The sequence below is a fragment of the Coregonus clupeaformis genome, chromosome 20, assembly GCF_020615455.1.
Source record: "Coregonus clupeaformis isolate EN_2021a chromosome 20, ASM2061545v1, whole genome shotgun sequence".
NCBI lineage: Eukaryota > Metazoa > Chordata > Actinopteri > Salmoniformes > Salmonidae > Coregonus > Coregonus clupeaformis.
The window spans coordinates 23,945,361-23,962,299 of record NC_059211.1 but is presented as its reverse complement, the minus strand read 5'-3'; the positions used below and the strand labels follow the sequence as shown (position 1 = coordinate 23,962,299).

General features: G+C 43.8%; 1 protein-coding gene across 2 annotated transcripts in view; it reads right to left on the bottom strand.

Moving 5' to 3' along the window:
• Nucleotides 1–7: 7 nt before the first annotated feature.
• Nucleotides 8–16,939, bottom strand: part of cc2d2a (coiled-coil and C2 domain containing 2A) — a 28,074-nt gene continuing 11,142 nt past the window's right edge. For both annotated transcript variants that reach the window (XM_041839147.2, XM_041839148.2), the window contains 19 exons: nucleotides 16,192–16,395; nucleotides 16,012–16,104; nucleotides 15,817–15,908; nucleotides 15,175–15,189; nucleotides 14,487–14,654; nucleotides 14,188–14,293; nucleotides 12,356–12,465; nucleotides 12,112–12,208; nucleotides 11,858–11,956; nucleotides 11,571–11,747; nucleotides 11,332–11,346; nucleotides 10,847–11,050; nucleotides 10,618–10,707; nucleotides 10,395–10,508; nucleotides 3,907–4,041; nucleotides 3,680–3,802; nucleotides 3,496–3,554; nucleotides 3,199–3,376; nucleotides 8–692 (listed from right to left, as the gene is read on the bottom strand). In XM_041839147.2, the coding sequence (XP_041695081.2) occupies nucleotides 504–692; nucleotides 3,199–3,376; nucleotides 3,496–3,554; nucleotides 3,680–3,802; nucleotides 3,907–4,041; nucleotides 10,395–10,508; nucleotides 10,618–10,707; nucleotides 10,847–11,050; nucleotides 11,332–11,346; nucleotides 11,571–11,747; nucleotides 11,858–11,956; nucleotides 12,112–12,208; nucleotides 12,356–12,465; nucleotides 14,188–14,293; nucleotides 14,487–14,654; nucleotides 15,175–15,189; nucleotides 15,817–15,908; nucleotides 16,012–16,104; nucleotides 16,192–16,395 (2,268 nt within the window). In that variant the 3' untranslated portion in view covers nucleotides 8–503. The remainder of the gene's footprint in view (nucleotides 693–3,198; nucleotides 3,377–3,495; nucleotides 3,555–3,679; nucleotides 3,803–3,906; nucleotides 4,042–10,394; nucleotides 10,509–10,617; nucleotides 10,708–10,846; nucleotides 11,051–11,331; nucleotides 11,347–11,570; nucleotides 11,748–11,857; nucleotides 11,957–12,111; nucleotides 12,209–12,355; nucleotides 12,466–14,187; nucleotides 14,294–14,486; nucleotides 14,655–15,174; nucleotides 15,190–15,816; nucleotides 15,909–16,011; nucleotides 16,105–16,191; nucleotides 16,396–16,939) is intronic.

The following is a 16,939-nucleotide window of genomic DNA, read 5'->3' as shown; positions in this document are numbered from 1 at the left end:
ATCAAAATAAACGTTCAGCCACAGCGCCCATTTTATTTTTGGTAAGTATATCTGATTCTTGAGTTTGGACAAAGTTTGTATGCGAAAACTATAAAACGCATACATTCAGTTCCGAACATACTTCGCTCGCGCTAAAGAGGGAGGTTTTTGCGCTGCTGGTGCTGGCACATGCACAAATCAAATATGCCGCATGAACGCCGATTAAGGTGTTTACATATACTAATAATTTGAAAGATTGCTCAGAAAAGCAGTTTTGATCGGCGTATGCTTACTTCGATTTTGACTTTACGCCGATTAAGGTAAACAGTAAGGGTGTTTAGATGACTATTGCATAATCAGCCTACTGCTATAATCAGTTTAATATCGAATTATTCATGTGCATGTAGACGTACTGTAGTCTAAAAGGTAGTTGTGCTCTAAAAATTTCTTCATAAACATACAGATAAACAATATCGTAAAGTGCATTTATGAAAAACAAGCTTGTCTATATCTCTGCAATGGAGTTATCGTGTGCGGATGAGTGAGGCCAGGTAAACCCAGACAGACAGGACATTGTTAGGGTAGGCATGGACATGAACAGCCAGGGCAAACTCCACATTGGATGCCTCCACATTGTGGACTCCTGTACTGTAGACTGCCTCAATAATGGGCCGGACCTCTGAGAATGGAAGATGCAGGGGGAATCCTGAAATCTGTTAAAGGAGGAAATCGAGAGACGTCAGTGACACTGTTCCACATCCAAGGAAATAATCCAGTCATGTATGGCCAGTGGTGTAAAGTACTTAATAAAAATACTTTAAAGGACTACTTAAGTAGTTTTTTGGGGTATCTGTACTTTACTATTTCTATTTTTGCCAACTTTTACTTCACTACATTCCTAAAGAAAATAATGTACTTTTTACTTCATTCATTTTCCCTGACACCCAAAAGTACTTGTTACATTTTGACAGGAAAATGGTCCAATTCACACATTTACAGTGGGGGAAAAAAGTATTTAGTCAGCCACCAATTGTGCAATTTCTCCCACTTAAAAAGATGAGAGAGGCCTGTAATTTTCATCATAGGTACACGTCAACTATGACAGACAAAATGAGAAGAAAAAAAATCCAGAAAATCACATTGTAGGATTTTTAATGAATTTATTTGCAAATTATGGTGGAAAATAAGTATTTGGTCAATAACAAAAGTTTCTCAATACTTTGTTATATACCCTTTGTTGGCAATGACACAGGTCAAACGTTTTCTGTAAGTCTTCACAAGGTTTTCACACTCTTGCTGGTATTTTGTCCCATTCCTCCATGCAGATCTCCTCTAGAGCAGTGATGTTTTGGGGCTGTCGCTGGGCAACAAAGATCCCTCCAAAGATTTTCTATGGGGTTGAGATCTGGAGACTGGCTAGGCCACTCCAGGACCTTGAAATGCTTCTTACGAAGCCACTCCTTCGTTGCCCGGGCGGTGTGTTTGGGATCATTGTCATGCTGAAAGACCCAGCCACGTTTCATCTTCAATGCCCTTGCTGATGGAAGGAGGTTTTCACTCAAAATCTCACGATACATGGCCCCATTCATTCTTTCCTTTACACGGATCAGTCGTCCTGGTCCCTTTGCAGAAAAAACAGTCCCAAAGCATGATGTTTCCACCCCCATGCTTCACAGTAGGTATGGTGTTCTTTGGATGCAACTCAGCATTCTTTGTCCTCCAAACACGACGAGTTGAGTTTTGACCAAAAAGTTATATTTTGGTTTCATCTGACCATATGACATTCTCCCAATCCTCTTCTGGATCATCCAAATGCACTCTAGCAAACTTCAGACGGGCCTGGACATGTACTGGCTTAAGCAGGGGGACACGTCTGGCACTGCACGATTTGAGTCCCTGGCGGCGTAGTGTGTTACTGATGGTAGGCTTTGTTACTTTGGTCCCAGCTCTCTGCAGGTCATTCACTAGGTCCCCCCGTGTGGTTCTGGGATCATTTTGACCCCACGGGGTGAGATCTTGCGTGGAGCCCCAGATCGAGGGAGATTATCAGTGGTCTTGTATGTCTTCCATTTCCTAATAATTGCTCCCACAGTTTATTTCTTCAAACCAAGCTGCTTACCTATTGCAGATTCAGTCTTCCCAGCCTGGTGCAGGTCTACAATTTTGTTTCTGGTGTCCTTTGACAGCTCTTTGGTCTTGGCCATAGTGGAGTTTGGAGTGTGACTGTTTGAGGTTGTGGACAGGTGTCTTTTATACTGATAACAAGTTCAAACAGGTGCCATTAATACAGGTAACGAGTGGAGGACAGAGGAGCCTCTTAAAGAAGAAGTTACAGGTCTGTGAGAGCCAGAAATCTTGCTTGTTTGTAGGTGACCAAATACTTATTTTCCACCATAATTTGCAAATAAATTCATAAAAAATCCTTCAATGTGATTTTCTGGATTTTTTCCCCTTAATTTGTCTGTCATAGTTGACGTGTACCTATGATGAAAATTACAGGCCTCTCTCATCTTTTTAAGTGGGAGAACTTGCACAATTGGTGGCTGACTAAATACTTTTTTCCCCCACTGTATCAAGAGAGCATCCCTGGTCATCCCTACTGCCTCTGATCTGGAGGACTCAGTAAACACAAATGCTTCATTTGTAAATTATGTCTGAGCGTTGGAGTGTGCCCCTGGCTATCCGTAAATTTAAAATAAATACAAAATTGTGCTGTCTGGTTTGCTTAAAATAAGGAATTTGAAATGGTTTTTACTTTTTATACTTAAATACATTTGAGCAATTCCATTTACTTTTAATACTTAAGTATATTTAAAACAATACTTTTAGACTTTTACTCAAGTAGTATTTTATTGGGTGATTTTCACTTTTACTTGAGTCATTTTCTATTAAGGTATCTTTACTTTTACTCAAGTATGACAATTGAGTACTTTTTCCACCACTGTGTATGGCCTGATCAACCGTTTCTTTCCATGGCATGAGCTAACATTCTGGGTGGCTGAGGAACTCCCTCTAATAACAAATGCCAGTGCCATGACCATCAAAAGGCAATGCTCATAATTTCGTCCAAAGAACTGAATGGATGTTTTATGGACCTCTCCATGCCAGGACTACTATGTCATAAGCCATTCCCCTGTCCCTCCCAGCCATAGACTGCCTCTCCCCTGTCCCTCCCAGCCATAGACTGCCTCTCCCCTGTCCCTCCCAGCCCAGACTCACCCTGTAGTCCCCTAGTAGACTCTGTAACTCCAGACGGTGCTCATCGGCCACGTCCCTCCCGCCGCTCAGCTCCAGCTTTGGAAGGAAGTGGCGCAGGGTGGAGGTGCAGTAGCGGTTCCAGCGGGTCGGGTGGCGGGGCCGCCATTCCATGATCTTCTCTTTTAGAATCTTCTCAACCCTACAGGTAAGGGAGATGTTAAGAGAAGTGGAGGTGTATTAGTATTATGTGTATAATTATGCATATACTGTGATGCACTATGATGATGTGTTGAATTCTTTCTAGGTTAAATGACTTGCCTGTCCTGCAGCTCTGCAGCCACTCCCTTGTCTGTGCGTTGATACACCAGCTCCTCAGGCTAAACAGAGAAGAGAAGACAGAAGGCACAGGTAAGCACTGTACAGGTCAAAGTCCAGAGAGATACTGAGGCTAGGTCTTAGAGATAAATCATGCGTGGTGACCACTGGTCACACTTCGCCTCACCTGAACACTGGACAGCCCAGGGTTTGGAAAGGCCCTGGAGAAGAACGGTTTCCAGAGTTTGGCTTTGGTGACATCAAAACTCATCCTCAGTGGAGAGGTGTACACCTGAATGTTGAACCATACCTAGAGGACAGAAGATTGAGTGAATATGGTTTATAGAGAATCCTTTCAGACAAAACATCTTACTTCAGCCATATCATGTAGATTAGATTAGAATACTGACTCACATTGTCAGCGCTGACCAGGCATCCCACAGTCTGTAGAGGGCAGAAGGTGTCATACTGACCGTAGTACTGACCACTGCTGGGGTTCCAGATGAGGTAGCGACTCTGCTCATAGGTCAGCACGTACGCTGTGGGTCCCTATGACAGGGAGGTGACAGATTTCACAAAACAGATACCACAGAACAGGGCTGTTATAGTATGGGAGAGTGGGGTAAGTTGAACCATTTTCTACATTCAGCATCACTACGGAAATATAGTATTCTTTCTAACAGGATGTTGTGTGTCCCTGGAAATCAGTATACATGTAAACATTAGTTTTTAAAACGTAGCTTGCCCCAAAAAAGTGGTCTCTTGGCTCAACTTTTACCCCATGGCACAACTTACCCCAGGTTTGGGGTAAGTTGAGCCGCCTACAAATGTCTGTACTGAATGAAATATTACCACTACCCTTTTAAAACCATGTCTATCTTTATATCCCAAACACATTTCAACACAATCACGAACACATTTTTGTCTTTTGATCACTTTAAGCATATTTTTAAAATGGTTTAACACCTAACAAACACTTTTAACATAGGCCCTGTTGTTACCTCATATCCCAGCAACAATGCCTTGCATTACGCCTGGGAAGAAAACACTTCAATTTGCTCAACTTGCCATTGGCTCAACCATTGGCTCAGTTTACCCCATGGCCATTTACTCAACTTACCCCAAAGCAAACATTTTGACTATATTAGCTCACACAGCTACAGGGATACACTTTCATGCTAGGTATAGGACCCTCATATTGAAGCTTATAGAGACCCGAACAGTCTTTCAATTATCTACTTTGGTTTAGATACAAGCATCCTACACTGCTCAAAAAGATAAAGGGAACACTTAAACAACACAATGTAACTCCAAGTCAATCACACTTCTGTGAAATCAAACTGTCCACTTAGGAAGCAACACTGATTGACAATAAATTTCACATGCTGTTGTGCAAATGGAATAGACAACAGGTGGAAATGATAGGCAATTAGCAAGACACCCCCAATAAAGAAGTGGTTCTGCAGGTGGTGACCACAGACCACTTCTCAGTTCCTATGCTTCCTGGCTGATGTTTTGGTCACTTTTGAATGCTGGCGGTGCTTTCACTCTAGTGGTAGCATGAGACGGAGTCTACAACCCACACAAGTGGCTCAGGTAGTGCAGCTCATCCAGGATGGCACATCAATGCGAGCTGTGGCAAGAAGGTTTGCTGTGTCTGTCAGCGTAGTGTCCAGAGCATGGAGGCGCTACCAGGAGACAGGCCAGTACATCAGGAGACGTGGAGGAGGCCGTAGGAGGGCAACAACCCAGCAGCAGGACCGCTACCTCCGCCTTTGTGCAAGGAGGAGCAGGAGGAGCACTGCCAGAGCCCTGCAAAATGACCTCCAGCAGGCCACAAATGTGCATGTGTCTGCTCAAATGGTCAGAAACAGACTCCATGAGGGTGGTATGAGGGCCCGATGTCCACAGGTGGGGGTTGTGCTTACAGCCCAACACCGTGCAGGACGTTTGGCATTTGCCAGAGAACACCAAGATTGGCAAATTCGCCACTGGCGCCCTGTGCTCTTCACAGATGAAAGCAGGTTCACACTGAGCACATGTGACAGATGTGACAGAGTCTGGAGACGCCGTGGAGAACGTTCTGCTGCCTGCAACATCCTCTAGCATGACCGGTTTGGCGGTGGGTCAGTCATGGTGTGGGGGTGGTATTTCTTTGGGGGCCGCACAGCCCTCCATGTGCTCGCCAGAGGTAGCCTGACTGCCATTAGGTACCGAGATGAGATCCTCAGACCCCTTGTGAGACCATATGCTGGTGTGGTTGGCCCTGGGTTCCTCCTAATGCAAGACAATGCTAGACCTCATGTGGCTGGAGTGTGTCAGCAGTTCCTGCAAGAGGAAGGCATTGATGCTATGGACTGGCCCGCCCGTTCCCCAGACCTGAATCCAATTGAGCACATCTGGGACATCATGTCTCACCCATCCACCAATGCCACGTTGCACCACAGACTGTCCAGGAGTTGCGCGGATGCTTTAGTCCAGGTCTGGGAGGAGATCCCTCAGGAGACCATCCGCCACCTCATCAGGAGCATGCCCAGGCGTTGTAGGGAGGTCATACAGGCACGTGGAGGCCACACACACTACTGAGCCTCATTTTGACTTGTTTTAAGGACATTACATCAAAGTTGGATCAGCCTGTAGTGTGGTTTTCCACTTTAATTTTGAGGGTGACTCCAAATCCAGACCTCCATGGGTTGATAAATTTGATTTCCATTGATCATTTTTGTGTGATTTTGTTGACAGCACATTCAACTATGTAAAGAAAAAAGTATTTAATAAGATTATTTCATTCATTCAGATCTAGGATGTGTTATTTTAGTGTTCCCTTTATTTTTTTGAGCAGTGTATTATTATTATTATTATTATTTTTCATGAAACCTCTAACACAATAAATTCATTTGACTTGGTGAAAATCAGTTTTTTGGACCTAACTTGCTTACCACTTTTTCCATGTGGTTTCTTCCTTCACAGACTATATGAAATTATGACCTCTTCCTAAATATTTGTTCAAATTATTAATTTTGTGTATGGTTTCCTAGAAACAGGTGACTAACTGTAAAACAAGTCAATGTTGGTAATCTGTCTTCACTAGTATGCAGTTCTTTACATTTGTTTTGGACTAATGTAGTTACGAAAATTCAATCAGTAAGGCTGGTCTGAATGGATTGTCACTTTTCATCTAGTAAACTTATAATTCACATCACTTCCTATCTCACTCATCAGCATGGCAGGTATTTATAGGGTAGTGTCTATAATGTTACCTCATCAGTTTTCCTCCTTTCCTATTAGCAACCGTGTGGAATGTAATTAACTGACCTATTAACTTCAGACTATTAGCATGGCACACTAAGGCAATTCCACCATGGTTGCTGATTAACCTATTGGCTCACAAGTGCAATAATCACTTTCCTTTCTTTCAACCAATAGGCATGAATGTAGGGGAGTATTTACAGTGAGGGAAAAACGTATTTGATCCCCTGCTGATTTTGTACGTTTGCCCACTGACAAATAAATTATCTGTCTATAATTTTAATGGTAGGTTTATTTGAAGAGTGAGAGACAGAATAACAACAAAACAATCCAGAAAAACGCATGTCAAAAATGTTATAAATTGATTTGCATTTTAATGAGGGAAATAAGTATTTGACCCCCTCTCAATCAGAAAGATTTCTGGCTCCCAGGTGTCTTTTATACAGGTGACGAGCTGAGATTAGGAGCACACTAATTAGTGCTCCTAATCTCAGCTTGTTACCTGTATAAAATACACCTGTCCACAGAAGCAATCAATCAATCAGATTCCAAACTCTCCACCATGGCCAAGACCAAAGAGCTCTCCAAGGATGTCAGGGACAAGATTGTAGACTTACACAAGGCTGGAATGGGCTACAAGACCATCTCCAAGCAGCTTGGTGAGAAGGTGACAACAGTTGGTGCGATTATTCGCAAATGGAAGAAACACAAAAGAACTGTCAATCTCCCTCGGCCTGGGGCTCCATGCAAGATCTCACCTCGTGGAGTTGCAATGATCATGAGAACGGTGAGGAATCAGCCCAGAACTACACGGGAGGATCTTGTCAACGATCTCAAGGCAGCTGGGACCATAGTCACCAAGAAAACAATTGGTAACACACTACGCCGTGAAGGACTGAAATCCTGCAGCGCCCGCAAGGTCCCCCTGCTCAAGAAAGCACATACAGTGGGGAAAAAAAGTATTTAGTCAGCCACCAATTGTGAAAGTTCTCCCACTTAAAAAGATGAGAGAGGCCTGTAATTTTCATCATAGGTACACGTCAACTATGACAGACAAAATGAGGAAAAAAAATCCAGAAAATCACATTGTAGGATTTTTTATGAATTTATTTGCAAATTATGGTGGAAAATAAGTATTTGGTCAATAACAAAAGTTTCTCAATACTTTGTTATATACCCTTTGTTGGCAATGACACAGGTCAAACGTTTTCTGTAAGTCTTCACAAGGTTTTCACACACGGTATTTTGGCCCTTTCTCCATGCAGATCTCCTCTAGAGCGTGATGTTTTGGGGCTGTCGCTGGGCAACACGGACTTTCAACTCCCTCCAAAGATTTTCTATGGGGTTGAGATCTGGAGACTGGCTAGGCCATTCCAGGACCTTGAAATGCTTCTTACGAAGCCACTCCTTCGTTGCCCGGGCGGTGTGTTTGGGATCATTGTCATACTGAAAGACCCAGCCACGTTTCATCTTCAATGCCCTTGCTGATGGAAGGAGGTTTTCACTCAAAATCTCATGATACATGGCCCCATTCATTCTTTCCTTTACACGGATCAGTCGTCCTGGTCCTTTGCAGAAAAACAGCCCCAAAGCATGATGTTTCCACCCCCATGCTTCACAGTAGGTATGGTGTTCTTTGGATGCAACTCAGCATTCTTTGTCCCTCGAAACACGACGAGTTGAGTTTTGACCAAAAAGTTCTATTTTGGTTTCATCTGACCATATGACATTCTCCCCAATCCTCTTCTGGATCATCCAAATGCACTCTAGCACGGGCCTGGACATGTACTGGCTTAAGCAGGGCACTGCAGGATTTATGTCCCTGGCGGCGTAGTGTGTTACTGATGGTAGGCTTTGTTACTTTGGTCCCAGCTCTCTGCAGGTCATTCACTAGGTCCCCCGTGTGGTTCTGGGATTTTGCTCACCGGTCTTGTGATCATTTTGACCCCACGGGGTGAGATCTTGCGTGGAGCCCCAGATCGAGGGAGATTATCAGTGGTCTTGTATGCCTTCCATTTCCTAATAATTGCTCCCACAGTTGATTTCTTCAAACCAAGCTGCTTACCTATTGCAGATTCAGTCTTCCCAGCCTGGTGCAGGTCTACAATTTTGTTTCTGGTGTCCTTTGACAGCTCTTTGGTCTTGGCCATAGTGGAGTTTGGAGTGTGACTGTTTGAGGTTGTGGACAGGTGTCTTTTATACTGATAACAAGTTCAAACAGGTGCCATTAATACAGTTAACGAGTGGAGGACATAGGAGCCTCTTAAAGAAGAAGTTACAGGTCTGTGAGAGCCAGAAATCTTGCTTGTTTGTAGGTGACCAAATACTTATTTTCCACCATAATTTGCAAATAAATTCCTTAAAAATCCTACAATGTGATTTTCTGGAATTTTTTTCCACAATTTGTCTCTCATATTTGACGTGTACCTATGATGAAAATTACAGGCCTCTCTCATCTTTTTAAGTGGGAGAACTTGCACAATTGGTGGCTGACTAAATACTTTTTTTCCCCACTGTATAAAGGGCCATCTGAAGTTTGCCAATGAACATCTGAATGATTCAGAGGAGAACTGGGTGAAAGTGTTGTGGTCAGATGAGACCAAAATGGAGCTCTTTGGTATCAACTCAACTCGCCATGTTTGGAGGAGGAAAAATGCAGCCTATGACCCCAAGAACACCATCCCCACCGTCAAACATGGAGGTGGAAACATTATGCTTTGGGGGTGTATTTCTGCTAAGGGGACAGGACAACTTCACCGCATCAAAGGGACGATGGACGGGGCCATGTACCGTCAAATCTTGGTTGAGAACCTCCTTCCCTCAGCCAGGGCATTGAAAATGGGTCGTGGATGGGTATTCCAGCATGACAATGACCCAAAACACACGGCCAAGGCAACAAAGGAGTGGCTCAAGAAGAAGCACATTAAGGTCCTGGAGTGGCCTAGCCAGTCTCCAGACCTTAATCCCATAGAAAATCTGTGGAGGGAGCTGAAGGTTCGAGTTGCCAAACATCAGCCTCGAAACCTTAATGACTTGAAGAAGATCTGCAAAGAGGAGTGGGACAAAATCCCTCCTGAGATGTGTGCAAACCTGGTGGCCAACTACAAGAAACGTCTGACCTCTGTGATTGCCAACAAGGGTTTTGCCACCAAGTACTAAGTCATGTTTTGCAGAGGGGTCAAATACTTATTTCCCTCATTAAAATACAAATCAATTTATAACATGCGTTTTTCTCGATTTTGTTGTTGTTATTCTATCTCTCACTGTTCAAATAAACCTACCATTAAAATTATAAACTGATCATTTCTTTGTCAGTGGGCAAACGTACAAAATCAGCAGGGGATCAAATACTTTTTTCCCTCACTGTATATGTCAACTCAAACCTTGTCCCACTTGATGTTTTGCAGTAACAGTCTTCCAACGACCTTTCACCTCCCCACCACCAGCATAATAACCTTAACGTCCGTCATTGGGGGTGGGGGTTCGATGCCAGCTGCCCAACATAGAGCAACCTGTCATCAGCATTTGGCTCTGAGGAGCATTCCTCAGAGACGAGGCCTACCCCAAACTATTCAATAAAATGATGTCTCTGTTGTCATTCCGTTAAGCCTGTACTCGATTGAAGTCATGTTGTCCAGCTTTGTGTTGCTCACCTCAGGAATGGCGCTGCCGATGATGAGCCACGCCTTCTTGCCCATAGACAGGAAGTAATTACAGAGCAGTACAGCATGTTCCTCCTCATCGCCCGCCAGCAGGGTCAGGAATTGCTACAAACAGGAAAAGGAAACCCAGAATTACTCAGAACCCGCCCTCTACTAAGATTATTGAAATCTACAATGATGTCAGAGTCTATGAAAATTTGTCGGCTTCACTCACGTCACTGGTGCTCCACAGGTCACAGACACCAGCGAATGAGACGCTATCAGGCAGAGAGGGGATGAGAGACACGTACCGAGCTATCAGCTCCTTGAGAGAGGGGAGGAGAGGGAGAGACTACCTATGAAATCAAGCAACAGTCAAAGCTTGAGAGTGCTATAACTCAGGAATCAGACTGAGGCTCCATTATCAGTAGTGACTGTGTTGTCTCAGCGGAGACCTGACTGACCGTGGCCTCCTGGGGGCTGTTGGGGAAGGCGTCGAGCAGCTCCTGCGGGGGGTTGAGGGGGTGGAGGTAGCGGCTGATGAACACGGTCTTCCCGTTGATGTCGATGACGGTGGTGAGGCAGGGACGGTCGGGGTAACTTACTGCTGCGTCCCTCTCAAAGACCTCTGACGCCAGCAGTAGACGCTCGCCCTCCTGGCTGTCAAACTGGGATAGGGGTCTCAGGTCAGAGGAGTAGAGTGGGGGGGTCACCATAAAGCTACAGCAGTACACTTAGATCAGCAAGAGTCAGATGATCTGGATCTATTTGTGTCTAGTCTACTAATAACTGTGAGGGAGGAGGGATGTTGATGTGGGACCGCTGAACAATGGACAGTTAGACTGCTTGGGTACATTAGTCACAGTGTGCTGTACTCAACATCTATCTAATCAAAACACAATGTTAATGCCGTTCATACAGTTTACTGCAGTAAACAGTAAACAGTTACCTTTACTTCCTTCATCTAACAAATGCAGCAAAGGACAGATGAAAGAAAATAAAGAAACAAATCGGCGTAAATCCCACTCTTTCAGAGAATAAAGAAATAATTAAGAAATGAAATGTTAATAACTCATGCATTTGGTAAATTAAAAAAACAGAAAAGCTAAGACAGACAGACCAAACACAGAGAGAGAGCATGGAGACAGCTAGGACAGACAGAGAGACAGCCTGCCAGGCTGAGCTTACCTTCTCCCTAACAGTCTCTCCAGGTACCAGCTGTGGTTCTATGGTGATGAAGAGTGTGATGAAGGCTCCCTCACTAAGACTGCGTACAGCGTCGTAGCCACCATCACTGGCCATGCTGCGCTCCTTACTGTATCCCAGCAACACCGGTGGGGTGTCCACCTTAAACGTGCCGTCAATCTGCCAGATCAGATCAGACAACAGAACCACAGCAGTAAGTTACTTGTGTCAGTGTGAGTCCCTGTCTGTCTGTCAGTCAGTGGTGTGGTGTCATAGACAGTCAGTCTTACCCTGGACTGGAAGTAGATAGTACTGAAGGGAATCTTCACAGAGCCCAGCCAGTGTTTCTCTAGCCGTGTGTGGACTTCCCTCCCCCTATCCTCTCCATCCTGAAAATAGAGGAAAGATTTAAACTGATAAAACATAATGACACGAAAAGTGTATGGATACTGTAGTTAACTATGCTGTAATGTGCAATATGTTTTGCTGAGCCAGAGGGCATGGAAAGTCCCTTTGATTCACATTCTAGTGATGTCCTACTCACCCCTCCCAATTCATAATGGACTTCATCAAAGATGTTGATGAAGACTTCATCTTTCACTGACTGCAGGCTAGCAGTGCTGTAGTCTCCATTTGGGGCACTGTGGCAAAAAAACAAAAACAATGCTTGATAAATCTTCTAAACAAAGCATTCATAGATAATACCATACATGTGATCATGAAATTGACTATGTGTGGTCAAAGAGATGTCCCAATTTAGACCAGTCATGGACCAGTCACACACTCACCTAAATGGTAGTTGCAGGTCCTCGTTCCAGCAGGGGTTTGGTCCGTCTGCTGTTGTGGTCTGAAGAACCGTGCGCTGGAACGATACCTCCACAAAGGGCCTGACCTGCACCTGGAAAACACAGATTCACAACACACACAGTGAGGGAAAAAAGTATTTGATCCCCTGCAGATTTTGTACGTTTGCCCACTGACAAAGGAATGATCAGTCTATAATTTTAATGGTAGGTTTATTTGAACAGTGAGAGACAGAATAACAACAAAACAATCCAGAAAAACGCATGTCAAGAATGTTATAAATTGATTTGCATTTTAATGAGGGAAATAAGTATTTGACCCCCTCTCAATCAGAAAGATTTCTGGCTCCCAGGTGTCTTTTATACAGGTAACGAGCTGAGATTAGGAGCACACTCTTAAAGGGAGTGCTCCTAATCTCAGCTTGTTACCTGTATAAAAGACACCTGTCCACAGAAGCAATCATTCAATCAGATTCCAAACTCTCCACCATGGCCAAGACCAAAGAGCTCTCCAAGGATGTCAGGGACAAGATTGTAGACCTACACAAGCCTGGAATGGGCTACAAGACCATCACCAAGCAGCTTGGTGAGAAGGTGACAACAGTTGGTGCGATTATTCGCAAATGGAAGAAACACAAAATAACTGTCAATCTCCCTCGGCCTGGGGCTCCATGCAAGATCTCACCTCGTGGAGTTACAATGATCATGAGAACGGTGAGGAATCAACCCAGAACTACACGGGAGGATCTTGTCAATGATCTCAAGGCAGCTGGGACCATAGTCACCAAGAAAACAATTGGTAACACACTACGCCGTGAAGGACTCAAATCCTGCAGCGCCCGCAAGGTCCCCCTGCTCAAGAAAGCACATATACAGGCCCGTCTGAAGTTTGCCAATGAACATCTGAATGATTCAGAGGAGAACTGGGTGAAAGCATTGTGGTCAGATGAGACCAAAATCGAGCTCTTTGGCATCAACTCAACTCGCCGTGTTTGGAGGAGGAGGAATGCTGCCTATGACCCCAAGAACACCATCGCCACTGTCAAACATGGAGGTGGAAACATTATGCTTTGGGGGTGTTTTTCTGCTAAGGGGACAGGACAACTTCACCGCATCAAAGGGACGATGGACGGGGCCATGTACCGTCAAATCTTGGGTGAGAACCTCCTTCCCTCAGCCAGGGCATTGAAAATGGGTCGTGGATGGGTATTCCAGCATGAAAATGACCCAAAACACACAGCCAAGGCAACAAAGGAGTGGCTCAAGAAGAAGCACATTAAGGTCCTGGAGTGGCCTAGCCAGTCTCCAGCCCTTAATCCCATAGAAAATCTGTGGAGGGAGCTGAAGGTTTGAGTTGCCGAACGTCAGCCTCGAAACCCTAATGACTTGGAGAAGATCTGCAAAGAGGAGTGGGACAAAATCCCTCCTGAGATGTGTGCAAACCTGGTGGCCAACTACAAGAAACGTCTGACCTCTGTGATTACCAACAAGGGTTTTGCCACAAAGTACTAAGTCATGTTTTGCAGAGGGGTCAAATACTTATTTCCCTCATTAAAATGCAAATCAATTTATAAAAAATTTCTGGATTTTGTTGTTGTTATTCTGTCTCTCACTGTTCAAATAAACCTACCATTACAATTATAGACTGATCATGTCTTTGTCAGTGGGCAAACGTACAAAATCAGCAGGGGATCAAATACTTTTTTCCCTCACTGTACACACGTAAGACAAACTAATACAGACAAATATACACACACATTAAGGGAATATTCTGCAGTTACAGCCACTGATCCAGGTGAAGAGCAGACATGTGTTACCTGGTTGAGGAGCCAATCGCTGCCCTGGATGGCACTCTGGGATGACTGGCCTGCTGTAAACGTCTCAGTGAAAGAGCGGACCGACTTAGATGCCACAGCAGGTTTGCTGGGAAAAGAGATAAGCATTAGGAGTTTAAAATAGTCCAGGAATGTTGTACACATAATACTCTCCAGCATGACCTCGTTGCTGCAGTAAATTAAATATTTCTTGTTCTTTCATGTCTGAAGATGTGTGAGGTTTTATGGATGTCTGTAGATGTAATATACCCAGCATGTGACTAGAAGTTCTGAGGTCGTACCTGGCATGGGGCTTGCGGATGGGGATGTCGTAGGCCCGGATAATGTTGAGAAGTAATCTAATGTCCCCGTCAGACAGATTCTGAGCTGTTACTTTCTTCCTCTCTTTCCTCTGAGGCTTCAGGGGCCGCTTGGGTTCAGCCAGCTTGAACAGATTCAGTCCAAGAATCCTGACGGTCAAAACAACAGCTGTCATTCCAGAGAAACCAGAGGAAGAATATCTTCTCCTTCACTTTCCAGGGTAAACACAGACCATACTACCACATACATACTCTATATCTTCCAACTGTTTACTTACTGTTGGGGGATGATTTACACAAATACCAATAGTACCCTGATATACGACACTAACACTATACTCAGAAAAGAAGGTGCTATCTAGAACCTAAAAGGGTTCTTCGGCTGTCCCCATAGTAGAACCCTTCTTGATTCCAGGTAGAACCCTTTTGGGTTCCATGTAGGCCTCTTTCCACAGAGGGTTCTACATAGAACCAAAAAGGGTTCTCCCTGGAACCAAAAAGGATTCTCCTTGGAACCAAAAAGGGTTATCCTATGGAGACAGCCAAAGAACCCTTTTGGAATCCTTTTTTCTAACAGTGTACAGTCTAATGATAAATAAACTAAAAGGAAACAAACTAACAGCCACAAACAGAGGATGGTGAAAAGAGGAGAAAAGACCTATGAACATACCCAGGGCCTGCACCACTAAATATGTCAATGCAAAGCATAACAGAGAAATGGGACATAGAAAAAATGATGATCAAATAATGAACAAGCAAAGTAATGTGACATTTTAAATAACTATAATGATGATAATAATTACAATGTCATGTGTTGATAAAGGCTGCTAAGTGTCACATCCAGATGTGGTGTAAAAATAGAAGAACGTGCTTTCAGATTCTCCAAAAGAGAACATCTCTTCAGCCAGGGGAATGCAGTGTTTGAGATCAAATATTCCAGAGACCCACCGGCCAAAGAGAAACTCATTCCTCTGGCCTGTGATCTATTCTGTGATCTACTTAGACCCTGTCAGTCTTTATGACAGATTTACAACAGGTTATAACCCATCTTGCAATTCCCATTAACCTAAACACGAACACTTGAGCACAACAATTTGAACAATCCAATGCAAAAAAGACAGCCAGGCAAGTATTGGGGCAAATGCTAGCTCGTCACACATGCAAAGCAAAATAATGTGATGCTACCTACCTAAATACACTGATGACTCAAACAAGCACAATGACTATATTCTATCTAGTATATAAGAATATTTGCACAAAAATTCTGCCTTGATATGATTTCACAAGTATGAAAATGCACAAATGTATCTACCCAATACTAGGAACTTCCTCTTCTTGGACCAGGTCAGACAGGAGGAAATTATGCTTGGCGATGAGGAAGCGGTTGATGACTGATTCTCTAATCTGAAAGACAGAGAGAGCCAAATAAATCAATATGATTAATATGAGCAGATCCACACAGACAAGACTCCAGAGTCAAAGCTAACTGCCCGACACGTCTACTCACCTTCTGCAGGTATTTGGCCACCAGGACTCTGTGTGCATCTAGGTGATCCTTAGTGTCAACGATTTCTCCTTCTCTCAATCTCCTCTCATATTCCTGAAAAGGACAAAAATCATAAAGTTGAACATGTTGTCAGGCTAATTAAACCTTATTAGTAATCTTATAAAGTATACAGTGCCTTACCTGGAACACCTTATCAGTGACCTCCCGCTCCAGGGCAGGGACACATTTATAGTTACGGAACTCAGCCACCTCCTGGTTTCTGAGCCGGAGCAGACGGAACCTGCGAGACTGCTCAATTTCCTCCTCAGAGAGGAAGTTGAACTCCTCCTGCAGCTGCTCCAGTCTGAAGTAATTTGGAGCTGTCACCTCCCCACTACTGGCCACCTTATGGAGAGAGAGAGAATTATTATGATAGAGAGAGAGAGAGGTCATTATTATGATAGAGGTCATTATTATGATAGAGAGAGAGAGAGAGGTCATTATTATGATAGAGAGAGAGAGGTCATTATTATGATAGAGAGAGAGAGAGGTCATTATTATGATAGAGAGAGAGAGAGGTCATTATTATGATAGAGAGAGAGAGAGAGAGGTCATTATTATGATAGAGAGAGAGAGAGGTCATTATTATGATAGAGAGAGAGAGAGAGAGAGAGAGAGGTCATTATTATGATAGAGAGAGAGAGGTCAGTATTATGATAGAGAGAGAGAGAGAGGTCATTATTATGATAGAGAGAGAGAGAGGTCATTATTATGATAGAGAGAGAGATCATTATTATGATAGAGAGAGAGAGAGGTCATTATTATGATAGAGAGAGAGAGGTCATTATTATGATAGAGAGAGAGAGAGAGAGAGAGAGAGGTCATTATTATGATAGAGAGAGAGAGAGAGAGAGAGGTCATTATTATGATAGAGAGAGAGAGGTCATTA